This window comes from Ursus maritimus, unplaced genomic scaffold (assembly GCF_017311325.1).
Source record: "Ursus maritimus isolate PB19 unplaced genomic scaffold, ASM1731132v1 scaffold_12, whole genome shotgun sequence".
Lineage (NCBI taxonomy): Eukaryota > Metazoa > Chordata > Mammalia > Carnivora > Ursidae > Ursus > Ursus maritimus.
The window spans coordinates 55,917,329-55,941,814 of NW_024423564.1; the positions used below are offsets into that span (position 1 = coordinate 55,917,329).

The following is a 24,486-nucleotide window of genomic DNA, read 5'->3' on the forward strand; positions in this document are numbered from 1 at the left end:
ATTTTCATAAGCCAGACAGAAAAGAACAAATACTGTATAATTCCACTTATAATGAGGTACCTAGACCAGTCAAAATCATAGAAACAGAGAGTGGAATGGTGGTTGCCAGGGGCAGTGGGGAGGACATCTGCTGTATAACACCGTGCCTACAGTTGGCAATACTGTATTGTGCACTTAAAAATTTAAGAGAGTAGATCTCATGTTATGTATTTTCACCACAGTTCTGAAAAGGGGGCCCTTTGGCTTTTTCCTCTGGGAAGCTCTGCAAACAGCTGCACTACAGGGAAGAGGGAGGAAGCACTAAAGCATTTGTGCACCCCCAGGCAGCCCCCGGATTTATCTGGACAACCTTGAGGTATAAGCAACAGTAAGCAGGAGTGTCAGGGTCCTGAAGACTTTCAGCAAAAGTCATTTCTGGATACCTGGCAAGGAGTGCATATCAGGGGATTGAGAATAAGGCTGAGACGCAAGAAGGATGTGTGTGATTAGTTTAGGATGAGAATTGGCTGTCAGAAAACATTTTATGGTGATCAGGGAGGGATGCGGTTTCTCATCTTGGGGGAATAAACATACCATGACTCTCCTTTCTGGGTTTGATATTGTATGTGCTCCTAGTTTTTGGCATGCTTGCTTTGTTTGGAAAGCATAAATTAGTTTAGGAACCATGACCAGGAAAGGACCAAGCAGGTAGGCAGCATGGTGTATGGAAAATTAACTGAACTGGGATGTAGATCTCAATTTGTTCTGATTCACTGAGTCACCTTGGAGAATTCCCTTCCCTTTCTGGGTTTCACTTTCTTCATCTCACAATTGAGAAAGTTTACTTTATCAGGGGTACAAATGAATCTCATCTCGTAGGTCAACTCTTATGGTATTGGCAGCAAGTTGAGAAGGATTCTGAGGTCAGATCCTCACTCTTCGAGGCATAAGTAACATTAGAACTTATTTGCAATGATTTGCTATAGCTGCGGGAAAGGGAGGTTAGTGGCATGTCTCTTTCATTTGCTACCCCTGCAGGAGAATATATCTATAATCCCCTCTACATGGAAAATTCTATTATTCTAAACATTTTAATAGTTACCCTGATGCTTGAGGTTAGAAAATTATTTTTAACCCTTCTCAATCATTTTATGTGATACTCTGTATCAATTTTCTACAGAAATAGAGGATTACAGAATCTGATTTTAGGTATCAAAACTCAAAACATGTATCAAGCACAGAGCCTAGTCATTCAATTTATTAAGGTTTTCAGGTCCTTCCACTGTGTGCTCTGGTAAGTAAACTTGGCCATACACTAATAAAGTACAGTGTGTGAATACACACACACACACACACACACACACACACACACACAATACTTTACATGAATGGCTTATTCATCTAAGGTTCATGAACCTAACAGGATATTAATAAAATGTTGGGAATTTTTAAAAGCACAACACTCAGAACTTTGTATGTTTTTCCAGCAATTCCTTCCATAGATAAAATACATATTCAGATTATCTGTTGCTTTATGAATACTTGCTAATTAATACTATATCCTAACAATTTAAAAATAGGAGTGTTTTTATATAATTGCTCGTAGTAGCATAATGCATTAGTATCATGTAAGCATACAATTTTACTCTTTTTTCTGTACTTGGAATATTATAATATTAAAATATTTACATTTGTCTCAAATTTTTATATTAGAATTGCAGAAGTTTCTTTTTTTAGTAATTTTAATTCGTATCAACTTTACTGTTTATTTTCATTAATTTCCTTATAATATTTATTTTCTTTGGTTTTCCACATACTGACTTTTTTTGTTTTTTAGTTTTCAGGGTCCTGAATTTCGTGTAATTCCAATATTTTTGTTCCTACTAATTAAACAACGTGAGACTTAGAGTGATTGTTGGAAAACAGCGCAGGCAAGTGGATTGTCTTTGAACTCCCCTTATTCATCAGAGTACCAAAAAAATGTGTTCTCTGATCTTCATGGGCTTGTTAAATAGGTGTGTACAAACTCTGGATTGATTTTCAGTAACTTCATGGACTGATTTTTATGATTTCCCACCTCTAACTCTTTTCTGATATATGATATATCAAACGATTAATTAAGGTCACTCCATGTGGTGTAAAAACAGGCATTCTGAGTAACCCAGTTTATAGCACTCATGGGAGGAGAACACCCTTCCCATCAGCTGCAGCCTCTCGAAATTCCAGTTTATTGTTTAACAGGAGCTGTACAATCCGAAAAGACATAGACAAATATTTCTGATGGAGCATAGTTGGTAGAAAAGTAACCAGACAGCTTGAAATAAATCATTTTCACAGTAGACGATAACTGTTTATCAGCTTTTTTCCCCTGTGCAGTTTTTGAATATCTGATTCAATAGCATAAGGGAATAAGAGTGGGCAGGAGACAGAGCTAATTGCTAGAAGTAATCATAAAGCATGGTTTTCTAAGCCCTGAAGTTAGGTTCCATTCCATCCATTAACTGTGGAGTGCTGTGCATTGTATTTCTGATCATTTCTTTTCAAGTAGAATTTGGATTAGTTATCTAGATCTTGCTACTTTAGAAAGTGAAGAACAATGCTTAGTTAGAGCCATATCTCATGGGCTCCCTATGTTTGACATTCATGAGACGATGACTGTATGGACCTAGGAAAACTACAGAAAAGATAAAAGGTAGAGAATATAGAAAAATACGTTTGAAAGAAGAAAAATGAAATAAAAAGGAGCTCTAAAATGACTGAAATCTTTGACCACTTCATTCATTCATTCATTCCTTTCTTCCTTCCTTCCTACCTTCTTTCCTTCCTTCTTTCATTTATTTATTTAGAGAGCCTGCATGCGAGTGGGCAGGGGTGGGGTGGGGAGGAAGAGCAAAGGGGGAGAGAGAATCTTAAGTAGACTCCACACCTGCATGGAGCCTGAAACAGGGCTCAATTTCATGACCCTAAGATCATGACTTGAGCCAAAATCAAGAGTCAGTTGCTTAACCCACTGAGCCATGCAGGTACCCCTTGACCACTCTATTTAATTTGGTTTCTTCTCTCCTTTCCTTGAAGTATTTCATTTTTTTCCCCCACAGCATTTGTCATTTACTTAAGTACTAGGAATTTTACTTTTCTGTTATGTTGCTTGTTTAATGTGTGTGTCCCCTCCCTAGAAATAAGTGCTGCAATGACAGGAACTTTCATATCCATGTGTGTACCTACCACCCAGAACAATGATTTGTATATATGTAAGGTTTATTTGTGGTTTTAGCTACGGGGTTCATAATTATTAGTGCTTGTTTGATAACAGTTTTTTGGTGAAGTCCTTAAGGGCCCGTTTCACCTGCTGATTCCGTAAAGTGTAAATAAAGGGATTCAGCATGGGAGCAACAGAGGTATTAGGTACAGCTACACCTTTGCTCAAAGCCACACCTTCTTTCACAGATGTGTTTACGTGCATGAAAATGCAACTCCCATAAGAAATGGAAACCACAATCATATGAGAGGCACAAGTGGAAAAGGCCTTTTTCCTCTGCTGGGCGAAAGGGACCTTCAGAATTGTTCTAAGGATGAGTGTATAAGAGAGTATCACCAAGGCCAAAGTTCCCATGAGTGTGAATACTGCTAACAAAAATGCCATGAGCTCTAGAAATGTTATGTCTGTGCAAGCAATGGATAGCATAGGAGAAGAGTCACAAGTAAAGTGATCAATAATATTGGACGGCAATCCAGCCGGAGGCCCGTCATCACAGGAGGAAAGATAATAAGGAAACCACCTGCAACAAAGTTGCAGACTTTGTTACTCATGATAGTTGTGTAACGTAGAGGTTTGCAGATAGCCACATACCGATCATAGGACATTACCGCCAGAAGAAAAAACTCTGTTGATCCGAGAAGGAGTAAAAGAAATACTTGTGTCATGCAAGCATTATAAGAAATGGTTGTGTCTCCTGTGGCAATGCTGATCAGAAATCTAGGAATACAGGGCGCGGGGTAGCGTTGGGTTGCCTTGTAGGGTATGGCTGTGGATGACCACATCAGAACTCCTCTGATGAGACTCTCTCATCCTGTTTAAACTGCTGCTCTTCTGAGATAAAAATAATAAAAACTGGAATAATATTGATGAGAATTTCTAGAAAGAGAATTCCTGAGGAAGAAATCTGGGAGTCTTCAAATGAACATTTGCTAGTGTTAACATGACGATGGTCTTGTTTCGACTTACACTCAATAAGTAGGTGATCTCCATGAAGAATGTCACAGTGTGTGTAACTCTGGTGTCGGTGAGTCCAGAGAACGAATTCTCTAAGTGATGTCTTATTTGGCAGTGACTAAACTCTGGATTCTGTAGCTCTGTAGATAAAAATAAGAGTGGAAGTCAGCTCTTGAAAATAATTTCAAATATATTTGTAGTGCTCTTATTCTGCACAAAGAATGATAGAGCATGCATTCTTCAAGAAGTGAAAAATAATTATTCATTAGAATTGCAAACTCATATCAGAATTTGTTTAGTAAGAAACATTAATCTGTTTTATTTTTAAAAACTGAGATTTAAATATGTTTAATTTCCAGCTATATACTTTAATTACTTCCTTAACATACAGGAAGTCTTTTTACAGTCATAAAAAGAAATAATGATAAATACTTGGCTTACCTTCATTGTGGAAGTAATTCATAGAAGTAACAAAGTTATTGAAATATATACTATTTTTGAAAACTTAATGCCCATAAAATTCTATATTTTTAATTTTGCCATTGAAAAACTTATTTTTAGTGTCAGAATGCAATATTTTCTAGTAAAGTCTTGTTTTATATTTATAGTAAAATCAAACAGAAAAAGTACTTGTTTATGAATTCACTAAATCCATTCCTTTAGCCTTATATAAAATTGACCTGTTTGCTACTCTTTGACTAAAGTTGGCACAAACAATGACAACCCTTATTAAAACAAACAAAATAAAACAAACAAGGTCATAGTATAAAGGGCTGTTTAAATTGGACTTTTTAAATGTAGTCAATTATATAAACATGAAAAAAGTCAGATTGTATATCCAAGATTAATATATTTCAGACAGTTGTTGCATGACAGCTTTTGTCAAACTCCACTTTCAAAAATAATAATCTGATAATTTTCTTATTTATTAAACTGTAGTTTTCAAGGATGTGATAAAGAAAAGAAGTATATTGGAACAGAGATAATAGTAATTAATAATCATACAACATATCTTAAAGTTTTATTATTATTATTATTGTCATTATCATTAGTATTAATATTATGGCAAAGATCTAAACAGCTTTATTTTGTGCCCCAGCATGCTTCTGGTAGGTCCATCTAAGAGACTCACTCTGCAGATGAGGAACCTGAGGTACACAGTGGTTCTGTAACTTGCCCAAGGTCGTGTAAGCAGTGTATGTAGATAGGTTACTTCCGTGTCTTCAACTGCACCATTCCCAGTGCTTAACACAAATTCTGATTCAATTTTATTTGATGAATTAAGGAACAAATTAATGATTGAATAATGTATATGAATACCAGATTAAAAATGCCCTCAAAAATCCAGAGATTTCTTTGGCTGTATGGGTTCAGCTCTGCATTCATGCATTGATTATTCTGAACTAGTCAATCCGGATAGATAAACAGACAGTGTGTGTCAACAAAACGGGAGCTTTAGGTAATGAGAGTTTTGGAATCCCAGTGAGGTAGATACTTAATAAATACTAAATAAAGATATTTACCGATGTAGTTCAGCATGGGGTGCTTCTACCAGTACAGCAGTCTTCCCTTATCCATGGTTTTGTTTTCCACGGTTTCAGTTACCCACCTTCAACTGCAGTCTCGAAGCAGAAGGCCCTCCTTCTGACCTTCATCAGAAGGTCATTAGTAGGACTTCTGAGTGGCTCAGTCGTTTAAGTGTCTGCCTTCAGCTCGAGTCATGATCCTGGGGTCCTGGGATCGAGCCCCACATCAGGCTCCTTGCTCAGCGGGAGGTCTGCTTCTCCCTCTCCCTCCACCGCTCCCCCTGCTTCTGCTCTCTCTCTGCCAAATAAATAAATACAATCTTAAAAAAAAAAAAGGTCAGTAGTAGCCTAATGCTATGTCACATGGGTATCTTCACCTCACTTCATCTCATGTAAGTATTTAATCATCTCACCTCATCAAGAGAAGAAGGGTGAATATAATACAATAAGATATTTTGAGAGAGGGGCGCCTGGGTAGCGCAGTCGTTAAAGCGTCTGCCTTCGGCTCAGGGCGTGATCCTGGCGATCCGGGATCGAGTCCCACATCAGGCTCTTCCGCTATGAGCCTGCTTCTTCCTCTCCCACTCCCCCTGCTGTGTTCCCTCTCTCGCTGGCTGTCTCTCTGTCACATAAATAAATAAAATCTTAAAAAAAAAAAAAAAAGATATTTTGAGAGAGAGACCATACTCACATATTTTTACAATACATTGTTATAATTGTTTTGTTTTATTGTTGTTATTGATCACTTACTGTGCCTAATTTATAAATTAAACTTTATCGTATGTATGTATGTATGTATGGGAAAAAACAGTCTATATAGGGTTCAGTACTATTCATAGTTTCAGAAATCCACTGGGGGTCTTGGAACACATCCCCCACAAATAAGGGGGGGGATTCTATGCTAGAAAGAGAGAAACCAGATTGGCAATAATGTAGTAAACTATGACGATAGTCTAATTTAAAACAAAATCAAACTATGAAATGTTAGGAATGTGCAGATGAGAATAACATGGGGTTATCCTGCAGCAGGTATGACGATGGGTGGTCATACAAGATTAGGTCGGGCTAAAAGAAAAAATGCTACCTGACTTCTTCCTAAGCAAGTGTGATACATTTATGAGCTCAGCTATGCCAAATTTAGGAAGCTATAGGAAGAGAAAATAATGCAAGAATTAACAAGATACTTTCATGATACATTTCAAAGAGAGTAATTGTTAGAGTTCTATGATTTATAAAGATAAATTAACAATGTCAATTAAGATGAAACATACTCACTTTATGATAGTCCTTGATGGGTCCAAGTCAAAGTTTAAATTTAGATATTTTTCTGATTACGCGTAATAAGAGAAGCACAATGTTTTAGATAGAAAAATGTTCCTTCATTTTTACATTTTATAAACTTAATTCACATTTGTGCATTCATTATTTAAAATTTAAAGATTTTGTTCAGATTCCCTTTTGTTACAAACCATACATTTCTCAATCAGATATCCAGTCTGTGAGGATGAGAAAATCCAATGAGCATACTTTCAAAAATATTTTGTTTTGGAATTTAAATGTCATGTGTTTCATGATTTTTCTGATACTGCTCAGTGATATAAGTTTTCCAGAAAACATTTCTTCAAAAGAAGCAAGACACATTTTATGTGTTTTTGAGTGTATATCATTACTGGAGTGTTTGTTTTTGAGGGAAACCTAACAGAAACCTCTCTGGAGACAGAAAAATAGTGCATCTCAAATGTAATTAATTTTGGCAATACTTTTTAGTTGGGTTCCCTTGGGAGCCATTATATATTGGAGGAATATAGAATTCTACCTATAATATTAGACTTTGAATGAAGTAAAAGGAAATACTGATGAAAAAAGTATCTCTTTCTTGATTATTTCTTAAATTATCTTTCTGATTATTATTTTAAAAGAAAAGATATTCTCATTGATGCTCCTAGAAAAAAATCCCAACATAGATGATTTTACAGTACAAACAGGATGAAGTATTTTTTTTTTAGTACAGTTGAGGTTCTCTTTGGAGAAGACCATGCATTTTTAGTTGTTAAATTAGCAGATTATTAGATTTCTTAAAATAAATATTTGCATACTTGAATTTTGATGGAATAGGTAAAATGTGGGACCCATTAATGGACATTTTAGTTTAATTTTAGGTCATTAGCAAATGGAGTCCAGGCTTTGATTAATGGTGTCATGGGAATGTTAGACCATGCGGTCTGTGCCCTACTCTGAAATCAAAGCTAAAACACTAGTTGTTACTTTGCATAAAAGGGAGCATTATGGTAAACTGTCTCATATCAATAATGGTAAAGACAAGATAAAACCTAAAAGGCCATCTTGAGATTTTACTTCCCTTTTACACCAATATCAGCCAGGAAACCCTGACCTTTAAGCAGTGGATATACTCAGTGGTAGTCAACTGAATTTGAATTTTTTTGCTTCCCTTCTTTCTCTTTGCCGTTCTTTCTTTCTTCTTTCTTTCTTTCTTTCTTTCTTTCTTTCTTTCTTCTTCTTTCTTTTTCTTTCTTTTCTTTCTTTCTTCTTTCTTTCAATTGAGTTACATCGAAAAAAAAAGCCACAAAACTGAATGTCTTTAAAAAATCCATTTGGAAATAATATTTTGTCCATTATCTTAAAGTCTTAATGAATGATTCATACAAGGAAAAGAAGACATAGGGAAAAAATCCTTGACATTGGTATTGACAATGATTTTTTGAATATGACACCAAAAACATAAGCAACAAAAGCAAAATAAACAAATGGGACTATATCAGATTAAAAAAGCTTTGCACAGCAAAAGAAGCAATCACCAAAATGAAAAGGCAACCTGTGGAATGGGAGAAAATATTTGCAAATCATATATCTGATAAGGAGTTAATATCCAAAATAAATAAAGAACACCTACAACTCTATAGCAGACAAAGAAACAATCCAATTAAAAACAGGAAGACAAACGGAATAGATATTTTTCTAAAGAAGACCTACGAATAACCCAACAGGTTCATGAAAAGGTGCTCAACAGTACCAATCACAGGAAAATGGAAATCAAAACTGCAATGAGATCACATATTTGTTAGAAGAGCTATTTTCACTACGTCTGTATCTTTGGGGTAAATACCCAGTAGTGCAATGGCTGGGTCATAGGGTAGCTCAATTTTTAACTTTTTAAGGAACCTCCACACTGTTTTCCAGAGTGGCTGTACCAACTTGCATTCCCACCGACAATGTAGGAAGGGATCGGCCATATGCAACCCAATGTTCATAGCAGCATTGTCCACAATAGCTAAATCATGGAAGGAACCGAGATGCCCTTCAACAGATGACTGGATTAAGAAGTTGTGGTCCATATATACAATGGAATATTACTCAGCTATCAGAAAGAACGATTTCTCAACATTTGCTGCAACATGGACGGCACTGAAGGAGATAATGCTAAGTGAAATAAGTCAAGCAGAGAAAGACAATTATCATGTGATTTCTCTCATCTATGGAACATAAGAGCTAGGAAGATCGGTAGGGGAAGAAAGGGATAAAGAAAGGGGGAATGAAGCATGAGAGACTATGGACTCTGAGAAACAAACTGAGGGCTTCAGAGGGGATGGGGGTGGGGGAATGGGATAGGCTGGTGATGGGTAGTAAGGAGGGCACGTATTGCATGGTGTACTGGGTGTTATATGTAACTAATGAATCATCAAACTTTACATCAGAAACCAGGGATGTATTGTATGGTGACTAACATACTATAATAAAAAAAAATTAAAAAATAAAAAAAATAAAAGAAATGAAACATAAAAAAAAAGAAGAGCTATTTTCAAAAATACAAGAAATAACAAGTGTTGGAGAGGATATAGATAAAAGGGCACACTTGTGCACTATTGGTGTGAATGTAAATTGGTGCAGCCACTATGGAAAACCATATGGAGGGTCTTCAGAAAACTAAAAAGAACTACCCTATGATCCAGCAATTTTACTTTTGGGTATTTATCTGGAGGACATAAAAACATTAACTTGAAATGATGTCTGCACTCCCATGTTTATTGCAACATTATTGATAATAACCAAGACATAATAGCAATCTAAGAGTCCATGGATGGATGAATGGATAAAGAAAATGTGATATATATATGGAATGGAATATTACTCAGCTATAATAAAGAAATCATGCCGTTTGCAACAATATGGATGGACCTTGAGTGCATTGTGCTAAGTTATATGTCAGACAGAAGAAGACAAATACAGTATGATCTCACGTATATGTGGGAATCTCAACTACAAAACAAAACAAAACAAACTCATAGATATAGAGAGCAGATTGATGATTGCCAGTGGCAGGGGATAGAAATGTGGGTAATGGGTGAAGGTGGTCAAAAGGTACAAACTCCCAGTTATAAGATAAACACATCCTGGGAATATAATGTATAGCCTAGTGACTATGGTGGCTGAACCACATAACCATTGTAGGGAATGGTTCTATCCTCTGTCACAGGGGTAACAAAGAATCTGAAAGGCAGACAGACTTGAATTATACTTTTAGAAATGAGAAGTTCTGAGAGAAGTACATTGAAGTCGGCAGGTAGAGATCTGAAAGGGTGATTGTTTGTGATAATAATCAGGTTCCCAGTCACACTTAGCACACTTAGCATGTAGGTAACAAGATGATATATGAGAACTACAGCTTGTCACCCTGAGTGATTTGTCAACTCAGGAAGAATAAACTCTGTTACTTCTGTGTAATTTCTTATTACTTTCCTTCTTTATTACTGTATTCTTTATTTTAGCTGTAAATTAGGTGAAGAAATAAGAAAGCTATGACACCAGTAAACAAAATATTCACACACTTAAAAAAATCATTGTTGTCTTTTTCTCTCAGAGAAAAATGATTTTGTGGTATATAGAAACTAAATATTTTTTAAAACTCTATTATTTATTATATATTAATTTACTATTCCTACATTAACTCATTGTATTCTCATATATTTCAGTATAAAGCTCTTCTGAAAATGCAGTATCTACCCTGAAAAAGAGAAATAATAATATACAATGGAATATTACTCAGCCACAAAAAATGAAATCTTGCTATTTGTGACAACGTGGTTGGACCTAGTGGGTATTATGCTAAGTGAATTAAATCAGACAAATGAGAAAGACAAATATCATATGATTCCACTCATAAGTGAAATCTAAAAACAACAACAACAAACAACAAATAAATAAATGAACAAAAAACAGAATCGGATCTATAATAAGTATGGAGAACAAACTGCTGGTTGCCAGAGGGGGAGGGGTGGGGGGCTGGGCTAAAAGGGTGAGGGGAGAAGGAGAGACAACCTTTCAGTTATGGTATGAATAAGTCATGGGAATAAAAAGCACAGCAGAAGGAATGCAGTTAATGATATTGTAATAGCAATGTAATGGGACAGATGGTAGCTACACTTGTGGAAAACATAGCGTAATGTATAAACTTGTCGCATCACTAAGTTATGTGAAATTAATGTAACATTGTGTGTCAACTATATTCAAAATATTTGATAAAAAAGTAATTATCAAAACAAAAAATATAGAAATAAAAAATGTTGGGGCGCCTGGGTGGCACAGCGGTTAAGCGTCTGCCTTCGGCTCAGGGCGTGATCCCGGCGTTATGGGATCGAGCCCCACATCAGGCTCTTCCACTATGAGCCTGCTTCTTCCTCTCCCACTCCCCCTGCTTGTGTTCCCTCTCTCGCTGGCTCTCTCTATCTCTGTCGAATAAATAAATAAAATCTTTAAAAAAAAAAAAAGAAATAAAAAATGTTGGATATTATTTATCTGTAACATATTTAAAAATCTCTTTCTGACTTGTATGTCTTACCTATTTGACTCTTTCTTCTATAGTAAACAAACAACACACCTTAGCACATGCTAACAGCTTCTCTCACAAACATATATAGGGTCTTATAAAAGTATTTTCCCTTAGGATGGTTCTAGTCTCTCACACCTCTGCTTTGAAAGATGCAGATAAAGTAATACCTGGTGGAAACAGTTTTCCAAACACTGTGAAAGGAAATTTTATCTGCCTACCTATCTATTATCTATCTATCTATCTATCTATCTATCTATCTATCTATCTATCTATCATCTATCTATATCTATCTATCTATCTATCTATCTGTCTATCTATCTATCATCATCATCTATCATCTATCTATCATCTATCATCTACCTGTATATGTCATGGTAAAGAAATAATCCTAGGAAAGTTCAAGAAACTGTTATTCAATCCAAGTTTTTGTTTAAATTCCGTTAGTTAACATACAGTACAATATTAGTTTCAGATGTAAAATTTAGTGATTCATCACTTGCATACAATGCCTAATTCTCATCACCAGTGCCCTCCTTGATCCCCATCATCCATTTAACCCAGCCTTCCACACACCACCCCTCTGGTAACCATCAGTTTGTTCTCTATAGTCTGTTTCTTGATTTGCCTCTCTTTCTGTCCTCAACATGTTTATTTGTTTTGTTTCTTAAATTCCACATATGAGTGAAATCATATGATGTCTTTCGTTGAGTTATTTTGCATAGCATAATACTTCCTAGCTCAATCCACATCATTGGAAATGGCAAGATTTCATTCTTTTTGATGGCTGAGGAATATTCCATTGTATATCTATACCACTCTTTATCCATTCATCAGTTGGTGGACATCTTGGCTCTCTCCATAATTTGGCTATTGTTGATAATGCTGCAGTAAACATTGAGGGGCACGTATCTCTTTGAATTAGTATTTTTGTATCCTTAAGAAACCATTATTCTAAATTTATGGAAGAACTAAAAAGGAGTATATGTCATGGAGTATTTATAGATTTTTTTCTATAATCTGACTTCTCTGTGCTAGTATATATTAAAAGTAATTATAACCCCAAAAGGCAGAATAGTTCAGTAGCTAACACAATGTGGTTTTGAAGCCTGCCTCAGCTACCTGAAAACTGATTCTTTAAGATATGTGTGAGACAGTTTCACTGTTGACTCCACAATAGAAATATTCCTCAGGGGCTAACTTGATATAATTATACTTGACTCTATAAGATAGAGAATTATTGAACAGTGCCCTTCAAAATGATCTTAAAATCTGTGAGCTGGTTAGAAATAAAGTAACTATTATGTCTACGTAATTTAAATTCTTTTTCATCAATAAGGAATTAAAAGACATATCTGAATAAGAGGGCGATGGTGTAGCCATAGCATGTACCATTTTATGAGGTTGTACATGGCTAGTAGGATGGTTTCTTGCATTTAGGAAGATAGGATTAAATATAGGATTTTAAAAAGAGCTTCATTTTGCAATAATTTCATATTTAGAAAACTTGCAAAAGTAGTACAGAATTTGTTTATATATTTTGCTCAGCTTCCTCTAAGTGCAGTGTCTTATATAACCATAGAATATTATCAAAACTAAGAAATTAGCTTTGGTACAATACAAATAATTGAAGGACAGTTTTTATTTGGATTCTCATCAGTTTTTCTGTCCATGTTCTTTACTTGCTGAGGATCAAATCCTGAATCTTCATTGTATTAGAGATCACATTCCTTAGTTTTCTCCAGTGTGTGAAATTTCCTAAGTCTTTCCTTGTTTTTCATGACCTTAATGTATTTGAAGAGTACTGATCAGGTATTTTATAGAATGCCTCCCAATTTTGTTTGTCTGCTGTTTTCTCCTGATTATATCAAGGTTATACATTTTGTGGAGAATGCCATAGAGGTGGTATGGCCTTTTCAGTGTATTGTATCAGGGAGTATATGATATCTACATCTTATTACTGATGTTAACTTCGTTAACTTGGTTAATGGGTATCTTCCAGGTCTCTCCATCATAAAGTTCCCCTTTGAAATTATCAAGTATATTGGTGGAGATACTTTGATATATGTTGGTATGGTTGTAAATTGTGGCAGAGGGGTAGCATTCTATAATCTTATGATTAAATCTCAGTCTTTAGTGAGCCTGTGTTCCTAGGCCTTCATAAGTGTTTCTGGTAAAATCTTTTCCCTTGGAGTGTTGGTCTTTATGTGAAGAATATCCTGGGATTTTTTCAGAATAGTTACTCTTCCATATCCTTGCCTAAGTCAAGAGAAGATCTTTCTTGGTTCTTCAACTTGAGGAACCACTCAGTGTCCAGGAATTTGCCAAAATTACTATTATTAGTGTTCCTACCTACATATGGTTCCTGTGACTTATGCTCTGTGAAATTAGATATCAACTGGGACTCTGGATTTTCCTGTGTCTCTAGATTTCAGTGTGCCATTTATTTGCAACTTCACTTCTACCATGGGTTCAAGTAAAGTTATTGACCTTTATAAGGCAGAAGTGATGACTTTCAAACTCTAAAAGATGGAGCTGAAACATGAAGTCAATATGATTTTCTATAAAGGTGCTTATGTTGTCTGCATAAATAAAATCTTTTGCTTCTTCCTTTTAGTCTGAATGCTTTTTCCCTTTTTAAAACTTCATTATATAAATTAGAACCTACCATACAATACATATTTTTTGAAGATTTACTTACTTACTTACTTATTTTAGAGAGACAGCATGGGATGGAGGGGCAGAGGGAGAGGGAGTCAGGTAATCTCAGGGAGACTCCCCGCTGAGTGTGGAGCCTGATGCAAGGCTTGATCTCATAACCTTGAGATCATGACCTGAGCCAAAACCAAGAGTCTGATGCTTAACCGATTGAGCTACCCAGGTTCCCCAGAATCTACTGTATAATATTAAGTAGATGTAGCAAGAGTGACCATCCTGGCCTTATTCTTTTTCTTAGCATCAGATTGTTCAGACTTTCAGAATGAATTAAGATGTTAGCTGTAGTTTAATTATTTTTTCTTTTTTCTTTCTTTCTTTTTCTTCTTTTTAAACTATATTTTGGATGTCCTTTGGTATTTGCCACTTATTAGATCTATTCATTGAGTGTTTTTTGTTTTTGTTTCTTTTACAGTGTAATATTAGTTTCAGGTGTACAATTTAGTGATCCAACACTTACATACAACACCCAGTGCTCATCGCAAGTGCATTCTGAGAGTTTTTATTAGATATGCATATTGGACATTGTTCTGCAACTATTAAGAAAAACTTCACTTGATCAAAATTAATTAAACTTTTTATATATTTCTAGATTTATTTGCCATTATTTTAAATATTTACAGCTTGTTCACAAGTGAGATTTGTTACTATATTTTCCTAATAATATCTATTTCCTGATTTTGCTCTCCGGGTAATTCTATTCTCATAGGATAAGTTGGATAGTATTCCCTACTGCAATATATTCTGGGACAGTTGTGTACAATTATTAGTATTGCTTCCTTAAATATTTTGTAGCAATCACTGGTGAATGTGGTATTTACTTTGTGAGATATTTCTTAATTATAAGTTCAATTTCTACACTAGATATAGACCTGTCATCAATTTTGTTTCTTGAATGGGATTTATTGGGGTTTTTTTTCTTGAACAGAATTTTGTTGTTTTTCCATTTCATTATGTTTTTTAATTAATTGACATAAAGTTGTTCAAAAACCTCCATATTATTTGCTCAATAACTGTAGAATATCAGTGATATGACTTGGTCTTCTCTGATAATGGTAATTTGTATCTACTCTGTATTTTTCCTCATCAATCTAGCTAAAAATTTATCAATTTTGATGATATTTTCAAGAAATCAAATTTGGTTTTGTTGATATTTTCTTATTTTTCTGTTTTCTATTTCACTGATTTCCACATTGGTCTTTATTATTCCCTTTCATCTGGTTACTCTGAGTTAAATTTGCTGTACTATTTTGATAGCTGATTGAGGTGGAAGCTGAGGTCATTGATCTGAGGATTTTCTTCTTTCCTAATTTTAGAGTCTTAAGTTTCTTTAGCTGCATCCCACAAATTTTGTTATGTTGTAATTTTATGTTTATTTTGTTCACATGGCATTTTAATTTTTCTTTGATTTCCTTCAACCCAGGGATTATATATATGTTAGTTTCCAAATATTAGTGGATTTCCCAGATATCTTTCCATAATTGATTTGTAAGTTAATTACATAGTGTTCAGTAAATATACTAGGCATGACTTGAATGTCGTAAACTTATTGAGACTCTTTTGTCACTCTGGTTATGATCTATTATGATAACGTTTTGTGTAATACTGGAAAGAGTAAGTATTCTGTTGATGTTGGATGGAATGTTCTGAAAATCTCAATAAGGTCAATTTGGTTGATAAGATTGTTCAACTCTTCCACATCCTTATTGTTTTTTTTTTAACCTTCTATATTAATTACTAAGTGTATTGAAACTTCTGACTATAATTGTGCATTTGAGTGCTGCAGTGTTAAATTTAACTGCATTTGTTAAATTGTGGTTGATATGCAAACTTAGATTAGTTATGGAGATGAGTTTGGAAAAAATCAATGAAATCATTCTGTGAAAATCAGTTTTGTACATAGAATTTCCAATTAAGTTTATTGAATGTTTTATTATTATTTGTAAATTATATTAGTAACATTTATGTCTGTGTATTGTTTTCTGATAATTGGTTTTAAACACTAGCTAGTACACTAGTTCTCTCTGCCTGTATGCATTGAAGCATCAGGACTTTATTGAACACCACACTGTCTGAGTAGTACCTGCATCAATAGATGCAAAGCAAATATTTAGATTTACATAGAATCTCCAAAGCAACAACTGGAAAAATGAAAAGCTTTGTAAAGCAAAGAAAGAAATAAAAACATAATTCTGGAGTAGGTGGAAAATTCACATCTATGATGCCTAAGAAGAGAGTCCCCTGTACTTCCCAGTTCTAACTGTGGACTCTGGGAAACAAACTGAGGGCTTCAGAGAGCAGGGGGGTGGGGGATTGGGATAGGCCGGTGATGGGTATTAAGGAGGACACGTATTGCATGGTGCACTGGGTTTATATGCAAATAATGAATCATGGAACATTGCATCAAAAACTGGGGATGTACTGTATGGTGACTAATATAAAAAATAAAAATTATTTTAAAAAAGTTACTATCAAATTGAGTGAAACACTTTTTACAAGCAGATATAGTAAATATTTTTGCTGAGACACAGTTGTAAATATCACAGATGTTTTAGACATTCATGCTCTCAGAATTTAGTTTTCACCTGTTTTTGATTATGTGTTACCTGTTTCTGTAAACACTTATTAGAAGAACTTTTTACGGTGAGAAAAGAGAACCAAAGCACTGAGAATTCAAATAAATATTAAGGAAAAATGCTCTGATGGTAAGTTAAATGATTTCATGCATTGCTTGTGGGAGAGGACAGGAAAGAAGCAAGTGGACAAATACTAAATTAAGTTTTATTCTTGTAACCGTAGAGCAATAATTAAGAACTTCTTGTAGGAAAGATTTATGTCAAGTTTTAGATAGTGCAAACATGCTTAAATCCACACCCTCCAATGTCCATAAAAATTCTGAAAGATGTATTTTCCATTTTTAAGATAATGAAACCATATGAATACTAGAAAACATTTTAGGGAGCCATCAGTGTGCCAGAAATTTTGAGAACTACCTGGGAGATAGAAAACACATGGTTTTAATTTTCAAAAAAATAAAAATAAAAAAAGAGGAAATTGGATCACAGGAAACCAGGTTGTTTCCAGGGGAGTGTCAGATAAGCTTCAGCTCAGCATCAGCAAATTAAAAGAAAGTAATGGGCTGTGGAATAATCATCAGTGTAGTTCACTCAAAATGCTTGTGGTGAAAATATTGGGATTTTACAGAAATGGCAATGCCATACTTGTAGTAAATTTGGAATTTAGTCTGGAAAAGACATTAAACAAGATATGTTATAATATTAAAGGATAAAATTCACAATGAAGATATAACGCCTGTGCCCCAAATAGCATAGATCAACATTTATAATATAAAAACCCTAGGAGATACAAGGACAAATAAAAGCACACTAGAGGTAGGAGATTTACCTCACAGATGGAATTACATTAATACTCAGTGCTCGTGCACTGGGAGAAATAACTTTTTAGAATTACTTAGAATTTTATCTAGCTTTTGATTGGTGTGCAAAGAGAAAGTTCTTTCAATGATTGTTAAAACTAAATTCTGGCCTTCTTGTTAAGTGTTATCCTCATTTACATGACATCAAATCACTCACGCTTAGAAAATTTTCAGAGCATGTAAATGTAAAAAGAAAGTTGAACTGAGTGAGGCCAAAATAGAATAAATGGTGAATAAGAGCTGAAGGAAAGGAAGTTGAATATCATAGTGGTTGGAGAAATATAACAATGTTAATATTGTGTTAGACATAGGTTCCATTTAAAATTGAGGTCATGAATTTCTTTATGATTACAATTTATTTGAGAAGCATTTGTTGGCTAAGTTCTTAAAGGACTGCTTTACCTGCTGGTTCCTTAGGGAGTAAATAAAAGGATTTAGCACTGGGGAAACAGAGGTATTGAGCACAGCTATACCCTTGGTCAAAGCCACTCCTTCTTTTGCTGAAGTTTTGACATACATGAAAATGCAACTTCCATAAGAAATAGAGACAACAATCATATGTGAAGAACAAGTGGAAAAGGCCTTTTTCCTTTGCTCAGCAGAGGGGATTCTCAGAATTGTTTTAAGGATGAATACATAGGAAATGACCACTAATACTAAGGTTACCATGAGCGTGAATACTGCCAGGAAGAATCCCATGAGTTCTAGGAATGCTGTGTCTGTGCAGGAGATCCATAGCATAGGAGAAGAGTCACATGTGAAGTGATCAATGATGTTGGAGTCACGGAAATCCAGTTGAAGTCCCATGATCACAGGTGGAAAGATAATGAGAAATCAGCCAGCCAAGAGCTAATTATAAGCTGGTTGCAGACTCTGCTGTTCATTATTGTTGTGTAATGCAATGGCTTACAGGTAGCTACATACCGATCACAAGACATAGCAGTCAAAAGAAAAAATTCTGTTGAACCAAGGAGTATGAAGAAAAACACCTGTGCCATGCAAGAATTATAGGAAATGGTCATATCTCCTGTTATAATGCTGACCAGAAATCTAGGAATACAAACTGTTGTGAATGAGATTTTTGAAAAGAGAAATTCCTAAGGAAGAAATACATGGGAGTTTTAAGGTGAGGATCTATCAGAGTGAGGGCGATAATTGTCAGGTTTCCAGTTATACTCAGTATATAAGTGAAAAATAGAAATAGAAAAATCAAAATATTTAGCTCTGGGTCATCTGTTAATCCCAGAAGAATGAACTCTTTCACAGATGTTTGATTTTTCATTTCTTATTGCTGACTTCTTCCAGATCTGTAAATGCAAACAAGAAACAATGATTTTTGTGAGTCTAGGATTTTTTTTTATCACTTCTGCTGGCTTAAGAAATATATAAGACAGGGGCGCCTGGGTGGCACAGCGGTTAAGCGTCTGCCTTCGGCTCAGGGCGTGATCCCCGCGTTATGGAATCGAGCCCCACGTCAGGCTCTTCCGCTATGAGCCTGTTTCTTCCTCTCCCACTCCCCCTGCTTGTGTTCCCTCTCTCGCTGGCTGTCTCTATCTCTGTCGAATAAATAAATAAAATCTTAAAAAAAAAAAAGAAATATATAAGACATAAAATGGACCAATAAATTAGCCACTAAATTGTACTAAATTCTGAAAATATATATGAGCCAGGACAAAGAAACTTATACCCAGTATTTCCTTATAGACCCTAGCCATTTAACATTGAGTGAGTCACTTGATAGATCTAATAAACACATCTGTATATGAAAAATACACTTACCAATTTTTTATTTTCTTTTAAAATTTCATCATATGTGTATGAAAACTATAAAATATATTATTTTATTTCTATTAAAATATTTTATTAATGACCACATGTTCTAATGAGTTTTCTTAAAATAAAACATTTGAAGTTTGCTTTTTAAAATAGTTTCTACAATTTTTTCAAGATGTTTCATGCCAGTCCTGCCTAAATATAGAATTAATAACTTAACAAAAGAATCAGGGCTATAAAATCTGAAATTTATATTATTTTAAACAAACTAAGAATTAAAACTTTTCCTTTCTGAATTAAATAATAATATTTTACTTTTTAGAAGATAGTCAAACAGACAAATTTAAGTGATTTACGTTACAAATTGATTAGAAAATGGAAAAAATAAATGAGGTAAGAAATGAAAAATATACTTACAGTTATATAATCCTATGTAGTAACAATTTGACTTCTCAAATCCAAATGTTCTGTTGCCTTACTTTAATTGAGTGTCAGTGTTTGAGGCTTTACTTAACTTTTGGGGCATTTTATAGACTTCACAATTTGTTTCTCCCTTTAATTTCATTATGCAAGAATATATTTCTGTAGTGTATAGGTGGAATTTGGCAGGATGATCCTGGTTGCATAGAGAAAGATGAAACACACTGAAGAATAAGTTTAAGAGAAAGTTTATTCCTGAAGTTGGGGAGACCCTGATAGAAAGTTGACACAGCTCCAGTAACTGGTAGAAGGTGGCAGCAAAGTATTCAAAAGGGTTCTGTAACACAGTGGAAACAGGTTTATGGACTGTTCCATGTAGTCAATCCACGTTTAGTATGAAAGGCTGAGACTCAAATGGTCTTGCAAAAATTTTTCATTGGGTAGCAGTATCTCTAGCACTAACTCTTTGTTTAGGAGTAAAGCTAGAGGTGTGGAGAGGGTAGGCCAGGAGCAAAATGGACCTCTGCCCTAAATTTCTACCTGGTAACACGGCAGAACTAGAGACTATAGTTTCCTGGAATGTGGGTAAGACTCTCAAAATAAATACAAAGTAAGAGAAAGAGAAAAATGTGAGATCGAGGCACTAGTTATGTGAAAATAGGCAAATAGAGGTGACAAAGCTGTATATTTTGCTGGTTAACTAAGTGAAACTCTTAGTTCAAAAGAAGGAGAGGCTCAAGCCATGAGTGAGAATCAAGAAATAGCAGGTGGGCATGTATTGCATGGAGCACTGGGTGTTATATGCAAACAATGAATCATGGGACACTACATCAAAAGCTAATGATGTACTGAATGGTCACCAACATAACATAATAATAAATTTAAGAAAAAAAAGGAATAACAGGTACAGGAAAGAGGTGAGCTGCATAGGAATGAATAAAAATTTGTGAGAGAGAAAATCCTTGAAATGTAAGGAACTATCCGAAACTGCACAATCCAAGAGCAGCCATTTAGTATCTCTTATTTTCCAAAATTTCCATGAAAATAACAATATCCTAACCATAGATGCTTGGAAGATCTACTAATATAACATTTTACCCGGCTCCCGGTAACTTCTGTAAAATAAAGATGGGTTGTAATTTAAAAAACAAAAACAAAAACAAAAAAACCCAACTTTTTCTTACCTTCCAGTGGGAAAAGTTGGTTTTCTAACTATTGTTACCAAAACAAACAGACTGGTTTTATCTGTTTTTTTCTCCCCCCTCAAAATAGTCACAGGAGATTCTTAACAGGGAAACAATTAAAATGTCTCTGGAGAGAGATGTTCCTGAGGAGTATATTCTAAAGTTTAGTTGAATAATTTTAATTAGGTAGCCTTGGGAAATGATTTAAAAAAATTAAATGTCAGAGAGGTGTATAAATGCAGAGAATAGCAGTGAGGAAAAAGCAGTCTTAGAATTTTTGTTTGTCAATGTTATATTATTTTTACCTGAGATAAATGTCTGCTGAGGCACTATAATCCAATTATGTGTAAACTTGTGAAGAAGCAGAAAACAGCAAGAAGAAAGAGTCACAAGGATATAAAATGTGCTATTCAAAATATTTTGTTAATAAAAATATATTGACAATAAACAAATAAACAATCTATTGGGACTATACCAAAATAAAAAACTTTTTGCACAATAAAGGAAACCATTTTTAACAAAATGAAAAGGTAACCTACTGAATGGGAGAAGATATTTACAAATGATATATCCAATATGGAGTTAATATCCAAATATATAAAGAAATGATACAACTCAACATCAAATAAACCAAATAATCCAAGTAAAAACTGGGCAGAGAATCTGAATAGGTGATTTTCCCAAAGAAGATGTACAGATGGCCAACAGACATGTGAAAATGTACTTAACATCATTAATCCTCAGGAAAATACAAATCAAAACCACAATGAGATATCACCTTACAACTGTCAGAATGGCTAGAATCAACAAGGCAAGAAACAATTAAGTGTTGCTAAGAATGTGGAGAAAAAGAGAACCCTCTCATGCCCTTTGGTGGGGATGTAAATTGTGACAGCTGCTGTGGAAAAAAGCATGGAGCTTCCTCAAAGAATTAAAAATAAAAATACCATATGGTTCAGTAATCTAACTACTGGGTGTTTACCCAAAGAAAATGAAAATACTAATTCAGAAAAATATATGCACCTCTACACTTACTGCAGCGTTATTCACAATAGCTAAGACATGAAAGCAACCCGGTGTGCATTGATAGATGAATGGATAAAGAAGATGTGATATATATATACAATGGAATGCTACTCAGCCAAGAAAAAGAAGAAAAGAAAAAAATGAGATCTTGACATCTGCAACAACATAGATGGACCTAGAGGGTTTAATGCTAAGTGAAATAAGTCTGAGAAAGACAAATACCACTTATATGTGCAATCTAAAAAACAAAACAAATGAATAAACAAATAAACAAATAAAAAAACCAGACTTTTAACTACAGGGAACAAACTAGTGGTTGCCAGAGGGGGGAAAGGGGTGGGGGATGGGTGAAAGAGATAAAGGAGATTAAGAGGCAGAAATTTCCAGTTATAAAATAAATAAGTCATGGAGATGAAAGCATAGGGAATACAGTCAATACTATTGTAATAATATATAGTATAGTACTTATTGTGGTGAACATTGAGTAATGTATAGAATTGTTGGATCAATATGTTGTATACCTGAAACTAATATAACATGTGTGTTAATTAAGCTTCAATAAAAAAATAAGTAAACCAATTCTTTGTGATGGAGAATTCAAAAAAATCAGCATATAACTAAACAGAAAGTTAAGAAATCCTCATGTTTTAGAAGGGTCAATATTTTTAAGGTATCAATATTTAAATGTATTTTAAATGCATTGATAGATTCAACAAAATTCCAATCAAGATATCATCAAGGTTCTTTTTTGAATAAATTTTTTATTTAGGACAGTTTTAGAACTATGGAAAAAATGTGAAGGTAGAGTTACCATATGTCTCCAATACAGTTTCTCCTATTATTAATATGTTAATATGGTAGATTCATTGCAATTAATGAACTGACACATTTATTGATATGTTGTTAGATTGATACATTATTATTAACTATAAAGAACCTAGTTTATTCAGATTTCCTTGATTTTTACCTAATGTTTCTTTTTTCTGTTCCTGGATCTCTTCCAGGATACTACAGTACATTAATCATCTCCGTAGGCTTCTTTAGATGGGCACTTTCTCAGAATTTTGATGATCTTGAGAGTTTTGAGAACTCCAAGCAAGTAGTTTGTATAATAGACCTCAATGGGGATTTATATGCTGTTATTCTCAGATTAAATTAGGGTTATGTGTTTTGGGAAAGAAGCCCATGGGGGTTAAATTTGCCATTTTCATCACAACCATATCTTGAGTTTTTGCTATCAGAATAATTTATTACTGTTCATGTGAACTTTGATCACCTGACTGAAGCACTACTTGTTAGGGTTCTCCACAAATTTGCTGTCCTCCCATCCTGCACTTTCCACATTGGACCGTGCGGAAGGAAGTCTCTATGAGCAGCTGACACTGAACAGTGGGAATTATTCTCTACCTAGAAGATGGAGTATCTGTATAAATTATTTGGGATTCCTTTACATGGGAAATTTGTGTGTTCTTCCCCATTTATTAATTTATTCAATTATTTACATCAGTATGGATTCATGGATATTTATTTTATACTTCTGACTTATATCCAATATTAATTTATTTTGTTGCTTAATTTTTCTAGCTTTGGCCATTGGGAGGCTTTTCAGTTGGCTACTCTTCCATTTGACATCCAACCATCATAGTGTGTTTTTTAAAAATCACTTCCTTATTTTCTGCTACTATAAGATGCTTCAGGATCATCTTATATATTCCTTACCAGGGCCCTCTAATCAGACATTCCTGCAGTAATACCTGGTTACTTTTATTGGAGAATGGTTTTAGAAACCAAGGTCCGGGCTCTAGGTGTGTTCATTGCTACCATGGTGTCATTGCTTCTAGAATCTCTAAGAGGACAGAGCCAGGAAATATATGTGATCCTAATAACTTGTATATAAATACATAAGTATTACTATATGTAACTTTCCTCCCTTACTTCTCTGTAACCTCCCACTCCAAAAGTGAGAATCCCGGCTCCACCAACCAACCTCCATTTGCTTATTGTTGATGTTTTATAGTAGGTCTATGATCCATTTTGAGTTAATTTTTGTGAAAGATCTGTGTGTAGATTTATTTTTTATATGGATGTCCAATTCTACATTTGTGGAAAAGATTTTCTCAGTTTAATTGCCTTTGCTCCTTTGTCAAAGATCAACTAACTGTATGTGTTGTTCTACTTGTGGAATTTCTATTCTGTTTCATTGATCTTTATGTATATTCTATTGTCAATACCATGCTGTCTTCATTAATTTATCTTTACAGTAAGTGTATTGTATTTTACCTTCAATTATTTCTTCTTCAGTGTTCATCTTTTCTTTGTATAGGTAGAATAAGGTTTCTGATATGTATAATTTTCTTCTGCCTGAAGAACTT

At 34.4% G+C, this 24,486-nt stretch overlaps 2 protein-coding genes and 1 pseudogene across 14 annotated transcripts in view; all 3 read right to left on the reverse strand.

Annotated features, from left to right (window-relative positions):
- FGGY (FGGY carbohydrate kinase domain containing) overlaps positions 1–24,486 on the reverse strand; it is a 503,109-nt gene that overhangs the window by 106,441 nt on the left and 372,182 nt on the right. The gene's annotated exons all lie outside the window — the stretch shown is intronic.
- On the reverse strand, positions 3,205–10,536 carry LOC103663085 (annotated as a pseudogene).
- LOC103663086 (olfactory receptor 6C76-like) lies at positions 18,029–18,993 on the reverse strand. The gene is given in 3 exon segments (XM_008690806.2): positions 18,029–18,547; positions 18,550–18,795; positions 18,798–18,993. Coding segments are annotated over 3 exon segments (930 nt in total). The 3' UTR covers positions 18,029–18,059.